Source organism: Tupaia chinensis, unplaced genomic scaffold (assembly GCF_000334495.1).
Source record: "Tupaia chinensis unplaced genomic scaffold, TupChi_1.0 Scaffold000170_1, whole genome shotgun sequence".
In the NCBI taxonomy this organism is placed as follows: Eukaryota; Metazoa; Chordata; class Mammalia; order Scandentia; family Tupaiidae; genus Tupaia; species Tupaia belangeri.
The window spans coordinates 2,071,034-2,079,694 of NW_006159645.1; the positions used below are offsets into that span (position 1 = coordinate 2,071,034).

An 8,661-nucleotide genomic window follows, 5' to 3' on the forward strand; every position below is an offset into this window, starting at 1 on the left:
GGGCCAGCCGCAGCTGGGGGTGGTGGGTAGAGGTGGTCGGGGCAAAGAGCAGCAGCTACTAGATGAGGCCAGGAGCTTTCTGAGCAGGAGCAGCTGCCTCTGGAAGGAGCCCTCCTCGGCACTTGTCAGGGGCCTGGTCTTGGGCCTGGCCCAGCGGGAGGTGGACGGAAGGTAGTTCAGGGGTTGGAGCCCTGGCTTGCCCAGAGCCTTGCTTGGTGCTTCTGGGAAGGCAGAGCTGGTCCAGGCGGGGACCCAGGCATACCCATCCTGCTAAAAAAGGGTTGTGCACCTGTTCCTGGTCTGGCTGGGAGAAGGGCAACCTGGCCAGGGTGGAGCAGCAGTTGGGGGCTCTGGGAGTTGGGAGGAGGGCCGCACACATTGCCTTGTGGAGGGGTGTGTGCACTGCAGGGTCGGAACACAACTGCTGGAGCAGGGAGCCTGGCTCGGGACCCACGTTACACCCCAGGAACTCTGTAACCTCGGGCAACTTAACCCCTCACCCCTCTACCCCCACTCCTCATCTGTAGCTGTGGATAATAATGACTGCGCCTCCTTGGGGGCAGTGTGCACTGTGCCTACGAGGAGGCTACCTGGCTCCACACTCTCAGTAAGGGCCAGCTCCTGTTGACCTTTGATGGGCACTGTCATGATGATCTGAGGGCATCCTTGAGTTAGGTCAGCTGTAGACACGTGGACCCTTGCAGAGGAAGGTGCAGTGTGAGCCGAGACCTCTGGGATCCCCAAGGTCAAGGCCTCACAGCTCTGACGTCTGTGCGTCAGAATGAAAAGAAAAAGCCTGCTGGGCAGTGGATCTCTGAACTCCTTGGCCTGGCCTGCAGCCTCTGGGTGCGGGGTCATGCTTTCAGGCCCCAGGGGACATACTAGGAGGTTGCAGTGAGCCCAAGCATGGGAGAACTTGCTGGACGGGGGCCCAGGCCCAAGGCTACTGCTGTGGAATACCCTTCCCTAGCACTTTCCCCACACCCCGAAGGTCTGGCCACAGTCTCCGGAAGCATCCCGGTCCTGACTGTACCAGGTGTCTCTTGGGGCCTTCTCTGAGGACTAGGGAAGCACATGTGAAGTACGGGGCATGAGTCCACTGAAGGTCCTTTCATCCCAGAGCTGTCACCTAGTGATGACCTAGCCCGAGGTGAGGCCTGGAGGATGGCATGGATATGGAGTTAGGGTGACATCCTTTTTGCACGAGTTGCTCTGTGGGGCCTGTTGGCAGGTGTGTGTGGCTCCTGGGCTGGGTGCTGAGAGTCCCGGGCTGGGTGCTGGGAGCCCCGGGCTGGATGCTGGGAGCCTCGGGCTGGGTGCTGGGAGTCCCGGGCTGGGTGCTGGGAGCCTCAGGCTGGGTGCTGGGAGTCCCGGGCTGGGTGCTAGGAGCCTTGAGCTGGGTGCTGGGAGCCCCAGACTGGGTGCTGGCCAGCGGCTCTTGCGTGCTGGGAGCCCTGACTGGGTGCTGGGAGCCCTGGCTGGGTGATTGGAGTCCTGGGCTGGGTGCTGGGAGCCCTGGCTGGGTGCTTCCTGGGCTGGGTGCTGGGAGCCCTGGCTGGGTGCTGGGAGCCCTGGCTGGGTGCTGGGAGCCCTGGTTGTGTGCTGGGAACCCTGGACTAGGTGCTGGGAGCCCTGGGTGGGTGCTGGGAGTTCTGGGATGGGTGCTGGGAGTCCTGGGCTGGGTGCTAGGAGCCCTGGCTGGGTGCTGGGAGCCCTGGCTGGGTGCTGGGAGCCCTGGACTGGGTGCTAGGAGCCCTGACTGGGTGCTAGAAGCCCTGGGGTGGGTGCTCGGAGCCCCGGGCTGGGTGCTGGGAGCCCTGGCAGGGTGTTGGGAGCCCTGACTGAGTGCTGGGAGCCCTGGCTGGCTGGGAGCCCTGGCTGGGTGCTGGGAGCCCTGGCTGGGTGTTGGGAGCCCTGGGCTGGGTGCTGGGAGCCCTGGGCTGGGTGCTGGGAGCCCTGGCTGGGTGCTGGGAGTCCTGGGCTGGCTGTCCCTTGCTCCCTGTCCCTTGCTGTCTCCAGGTCTTCACTGGAATAAGCCAGTGGGCCTTCTGCTGATGCTAGGGTTAGTAGGGGCCTAGAGCAGGGGCCTAGAGCCCTTTTCTGGCTGTTCCTTGTCACATGTGGCCAAGTCACGGAGCCTCAGTGTCCTCATCTAGAAAGTGGAAGACGGAGCAGTTACAGATTCCCCCAGCTCTTCACTGACTAACCGTGGTTCTCAAAGAAGAACCTTCAGAGCATGGGGAGGGTGTTTTCCTCAAGAAGGCAACGCAGGCCATCTGAATGGGCAGAGAGGACCCACGTTACGTTCAGAGTGCTGTGAGAACAGCTGCTGTCTGAGGGCCGAGCAGAGCCTGATGGCCTCAGATTACAGGGACTTCAGGACTGAGGGTCAGGTCAAGTACAGCTTGGAGCCACCAAGGGTGGGAGGAGTGAGGCTTCTTGGAGGGCAAGGAAGAGACCTGGGGTGGTGACCCAAATGACCCAGATTCTGATGCTCTGTATTTGTCCACTGATGGCTCTAGGGTGACCCCTCGGCATCAGGGTCTCTGCACCCTTGTCTATGAGAGGGGGCTTCCCCACAGTCCTCAGCCTGTACCCTAGGCTGAGATCCAGGCATGGCAGTGACTATGGAAGGGGTTTGGAGCAGAGGGCCAGCCCCAAGGCAAGGCCGGCTTTCCTGAGTCGTTGGGCTCAGCAGCGCCCCCGCTGGCCCGGCTGTGATCCTTCGGTACAGACAGTCAATATGGGACCCTCCCTGCTCTGGAAGGCAGTGTTTCCCCCCTGCTGTTTAATTTCTGTTTTTGCTGGAAGCCATTGAGCTGCCTCAGCACTACCCTCACCAAATTCATTTTTCATGGCCTGGGCCTAAGAGGGTTTCCTCGTGCCAGGCCTGGAAATGCACACTGTACCGTCTCTGCCCAAAATAAATAGCCTCCTTGCTGTGTTTTCATTACGCTCACCCTCCGGGCGAGGTGTCTGGCAGGCCACGCGCCAGCTCGGGTGCCCTGCCCCTGCCTCCCATTGGCGTTCCTTGGAGGTGCAAGTCTCTCCCAGGGCTTCCGAGCTGTGCTGGAAGAATGGCCCCTTCTTCCCCAGTGACACCAGATACTGTTCTGGACCCTGATGGTGGTTTCTGGCCCGGTTGCCTGCCAGAATTTGCCTCTCAATGCAGGCACGTTGCCGTGTGGTCTTCCATGGCTTGGCAGCTTGAATTTGATGAGATAATTTCAATAAATATTTTTTAAAAAACAAGATGGAATATCGGTGCCATTCAGTTGTGTCCTGGCAAGGACAGGGAGCCCCACACAGGGTGTGTTTCCCCCGTCTCTACAGAGGGGCACATCCAGGCCTTGGGGCTCCTTGAGGGTGTGCCAAGGACGGGAGGGGGGGGAGTGCTGACACAAACAGCAGTGACAGTTCCCCATATTTAACAGAGTCAGGCCTACGGGGGCGCTGTGTCCATCACTTCAGTGGAGTCCTGCAGGTGGGCGGGCATCGCGGGCGTGGCAGAGTGGCCGAGGCTTCCCCACGGCAATGCATGAGTCCATGCAGAAGTGGGTGGGCATTCCAGGAGGGAAAACTGAAATTGGGACAGGGCTGTGGTTTCCCTAAGGCAGCAGGATAGTCTGTCGTAGGGCTGTAACAAGAGTGCTGGGTGCCCAAGTCTCCCGGACCCGTGAGCCCCCACTCCTGCTGTTGGCAGTTGTTGTCAGCCCTTCTGCAGACACTGTCTCGTAAGACGCGCACCGTGACCCAAGGAAATACACAAGACTGGTATTCATTATCCTCGCTTTGCAAGTGGGGAAACTGAGGACGATAGAAGTGAAGAGACTGGCCTGAAATCGCAGAAGTAAGATGAGATGAAGTTGATTTGAGCGTTGTTTTTTTTTATTCATACTTTTAATTCCTTCTAAAACAAGATTTGAAGTTGGGACCAGCTGTTAGTGTAATGGCTATGTCGCTGGACTCCCACGTAGTCGACCACGGTTTGTGTTCCAGACCTGGTGGCTTAAGACTCACGCCGAGCGTGTGTGCGTGCGTGCCCAAGATCCCGAGAGGAAAACGGAGAAGGGATTGAGGCGTGGCCATCCCCCCTAGGGGGTGATTTCTCACTTTCTGTCTCTCTGTCTCTCTCTCTGTCTGGCAAGCGCATGCATCCTATAGCAAAAACCTCTCCAAAAAAGAAAGATTTGAAGTTGCTTGTTTAAAAACAAAATGTCCTCAGGGCTCTCGAGAGCTTCCGCACAGTGAAATTGCCCTCTGGGCCTCTGCACATGCGTCTCCTCTGACCTGGAACAGCATTTCCTTCTCTTATTCTTTCTTGTTCCTCCCGTGTCTGTTTAGAATCACTTCCTTCAGAAAGCCTTCCTTGACGTCCCCTCCCTAAACCCTAAGTCCTCCCTGGGTATTTCCAGAGGAGCCTACATTTCCAGCATGCCAGAGCCTCTTCCCCATCCTTTCAAGTTGCTTATTCATTTTCTCCCCTGAGTTACTTCCGTAAGAGCACGGGTCCTTGTCCACCGTTTTCACTAGTATAGCGTTAGCAGGTGGTATCTTCTTGGCACAGAAATTTCACTCAGCAAATCATTTTTAATGACTGATTAAATTACTGGATGAACATAAAGACTATTTTGAGGAAAAGAAATTTTATCATAAGTTTGAGCTGTAGTAGCTACCAGAGTGAAACACTGTATTTGGTGCTAAGCTTCCTAGCAGCCAAGGCAAAAATGGAAATATAACCAATTATATAATTCTCATGGACTCTTTCAGGAGAAACAAGCTTATTATTATTTTTTCTTTCTCTCTCTTTCTGGCTTGAAGTCTAAAAAGAAACTGATCACTGACTATTGTAACAGGCAGCATCTTCAAGCATAGTCCACTGCCCCTGATGGGCTGAGCAAGGTGGGGGTGAGGTTTCTCCAGGGAGCGAAAGTGTCATGGCCCCTGCCAGTAGGTCCAACCTGCTGGGCTCATGGGTAGGCAGGCTGTGCGACTCCAGTCACATCAGACTCTCAGCTAATGCAGGTGACGCACCCTCTTCTCGCTGCTGTAGAAGCATGAGCTTGATCTTCACAGTGACCCAGTGGGGTAGACTAGGGTTATTATTCCTCTTTGCAGAGGAAAAGAGTGAGGACAGAGGAGTTCAGTAACATTCCATGATTACACAGCTAGGGGTGGCAGAGCCAGGATTTAAACCCAGGCAACCAGGCTCCAGGACATGGGCTCCAAACCAGAGCCAGACTGAAGGGCTGAGGAGGGAGTGAGGCATTTGCTTTGGGTGCCATTCTACAGGAAGGTACCAAAAACACAGAAATCAGTATATTTTTCTTTTCTTTTTTTTTGGAGAGGTTTTTGCTATAGGGTGTGTGTGCTCACCAGAAAGACAGAGAGAGGCGGAGAGACAGAAAGTGAGACATCACCCTCCAGGGGGGATGGTCATGCCGCAATCTCTCCTTCTCCATTCTCCTCTCGGGATCTTGGGCACGCACGCACACGCGCCTGGGATGAGTTTAAGCCACCAAGTCCGGGACTCGAACCGCGGTCGAATATATGAGAGTCCATCAACACAGCCATTATGCCATCTGCTAATCCCAGAAATCAGTATATTTAAAAAAAAAAAAAAAACCAAAAAACCAAAAAAACAAAAAAACAAAAAACTCAACATGAATCCTCTCAATATTCATGATGAATAAAATGTCACTTTTTAAATTGAAACATTTTGAAATATTGAAGTGTTCTAAAAAGACATGCGCTCACACTCGCCCAGCCAGTCTCCCTTGCCTCCCCCTGTTCTTCCCGGTGCTCCATGCCTGCTCTCTGCCACTCTCAGCATGCCCAGTCCTCGGAGTAAGGGGCCTGGGATGAGATGCGCACCCTGGAGTCCCATGGTGCTCCCACGTCAGGCCCCCATGGTCCGCTGTGTGACCTCTGCACGTTGCACAGTGCCTGAGCCTCCTCCCCCCATGGCAGAGGGCGGCAGGATAGTACCTACCCCAGGTCCATCAGAGGGTCCCTGCCATAAAGCCCAGAAGACACTGGCACCACAAGGCCACCTGCTGTGAGCACTGCCGACTCCTCCTGTGAGCGGTGACGGCTCCCCGGGTGTGGACGTGCCTCGGGGCGATCCCTGTGTCACTTGTACTTTGCTGCCATCACCACTCAGGCTGGTGTGCCCCCAGGCTTCAGGGGGAGTGCCTGCTGTTCCCCGGGGTGTGGCCCACAGAGGTGTCCTGGCTGAGAGGAGGGAGGTGCTGCCTGCAGGATGCTCACTGCTCTCTCCCCTCCCAGTTCGAAGCAGGCCCCTACGGATGCATCCTGCTGACCCTGTCGGCCATCCTGTCCCGGTCCACGGAGCTGTGAGTATCCTCCTCCTGCCACTGCAGGCTGGGCCGCTCTGTCTTGCTCACTGGTGGCTCCCCGGAGCCCAGAGCAGTGCTGGGCATCGGGGGGGTGGGGAGCTCGGGGAATGTTGTAGAAAGAAAGAATAAAGCAGTGGGGTCGGGTCGTTTGGCTGATGGATGACAGCTAGCAGTCACATTCTATATAGACACGCTTCCGGCTGTGCTGGGGACAACCCGAGACACCGCCCTGCCATTGGTGAGTTTTCAGAGACTAGGGTGTGTGCACACATGAGCACTCCCAGGACCTCCTTTAGACACGCGCAGGGGAGGGACCACTGAGGCCGAGACTGGGAGGTGACCTAGGGACTTGCTGGTGCCCTGGACAAGGATGAAGTGGGCTTCCAGGGCCAGCCCTGAGGAGAGGAGAGGAGAGGGTGGGTGGGCAGGGTTGTTGTAGGCAGGGAGAGGCAGGTGGGTGCTGGCCCCGAGTCTCCCTGCCTAGCCTGTCGGCAGCATCTCCGACTCCGAATGCTTCCTGATCAAATGGGGCCCTACGCTGCCCGAGAAGTGGACTCCTCCTGGAAGCTCATTCTCTAAGAGCTTTCTCGGCCTCTTGTTTATCTGAATTTGTCGCCTGGGTGTAATGTCCCCGGGGGGGAGGGGGGTAGCAGAAAGTACAATTGATTGCCCCATACTCTTCCAAACAGGTGCAAAGGTCTCCGGGCACAGCGGCCTGGAAAGTGAATCTTTCCTTGGGCTGTGTGTGGTGGGGGGCCTGGGGCAGTGGGGGACAGACAGTAGCCTTGTGTGCCCAGGTGGGTGAGGCCCTGCCCCTGCAGAAGGAGACACATGTTCCCCCACTCTGGCTGGGCCTGGTTGGGCCCTGTCCCTTTCTTCGGGGGCCCCTGCTGCGGGCGGGAGGAGGACGGCGGGGCTTCTGCGGCCTCGTGCGCCGGCCTGCCTGCTGCCTGCTGCCACTGACCTTATTAAACGTGAGTGCGCACAGCACTCTGTAATGGCATTCTTCTTCTAATCCTGCCATAATGATACGATTCATTCCTGGCGCGGCTCACGTGCGTGGAGACCATAAGCTGCACTGCCTTCTGCCCAGGCCTGGGTTCACTAATCCCCAGGCTGACGGGGCAGGTAGGGGTCTCCTGGTCTTGCTCAGGGGAGGCTGCGCCCTCAGGAGGGCCAGGCCTCAGCTTCCCCATCTGTACAGGAGACACCCACTCTGGCTCTAAGGGTCTTCCCTGGTGGGCACTAGGACAGCTCGGGAGCAGAGCACCTGCTTACAAGTGTGTTCCCATTGGTAGTACTCCCCTCGCCAGGGGCCTCCGGGCCCCACCTCAAGGCCTCTTCACCTGTGCAGAGCTGGAGGCCCAGGGCTGCTCCTGCCCCACACCCGAGCCCTGCCCTGATCATGGTACTGTGGCCACTGGTGTGGGAAAGCCTGTCCATGGGGCCTGCACAGCCTCATGCTAATGGGCGTGAAGTCACAGCCCCACAATATGTGTGCATGGACACAGACACACACAGACCCACAGACACACATGGATATGCACTCATGGATACAGCCACATAGACACCGTGTACATACATGTGTGTGACAGACATAGACACGCACATGGCTATCCATATTCTGACACACATGGACATGTGGACATACATGGACACACAGATGTATCTGCACACACACACACACACACACACACACACACACACGCACACGGTGCAGCTGATCCCCAGGGCCCCTAAGGACCTCCTCCGGATCCTGCAGGCAGTTGGCTTGGGCCTGGGGGGTAGCTGCTACCTTCAGAGGGCCGGGTTAGAGACCTGCCTTAGTGTCAGGCCTGGCTAGGCATGTGCTGGTGTCCTTTCACCCGTGGTCTCCCTGCTCCCCTGAGGAGACGTGGTAGAAGAACGTCTTGCTGACAGAGCAAGGGCGATCAGCACTTGTGAAGCGCCTTGTCTGGCCCTGCCTGTTTCACACGGGGACCTCCTCGCATCTCCATAGCGGCTGGTCGGGTGGGCGGGGTGATCCCTCACACCCTCAGGTTTCCAAGTGAGCAGACAAGGTGCAGGCTTGAGCAGTTAGCCCTACCCTTACCCAGCATATGGGACGCGTAGTCCCAGAGCCCCCAGGCAGCCTGATCAGAGCTGGCTCCCTGGGTCTGTTTCAGGTGAGGAATGGGGCAGGCTTGGGCAGCCTCTGCTGCCTTGGGCTCCTCCAGATCCTCGCTCCCTCTTCCCACTTCCATGGACTGTCAGAGATGTGTGTGTCCCAGGAGAGCTGCCCACGTGGCCTGGGGAGCTTACC

The 8,661-nt window shown here is 57.3% G+C and overlaps 1 protein-coding gene across 1 annotated transcript in view; it reads left to right on the forward strand.

Moving 5' to 3' along the window:
• MINDY4 (MINDY lysine 48 deubiquitinase 4) overlaps nt 1–8,661 on the forward strand; it is a 123,241-nt gene that overhangs the window by 91,317 nt on the left and 23,263 nt on the right. Inside the window, exon 13 of the mRNA XM_006146240.1 lies at nt 6,289–6,356. Within this exon, the coding sequence (XP_006146302.1) occupies nt 6,289–6,356 (68 nt within the window). The remainder of the gene's footprint in view (nt 1–6,288; nt 6,357–8,661) is intronic.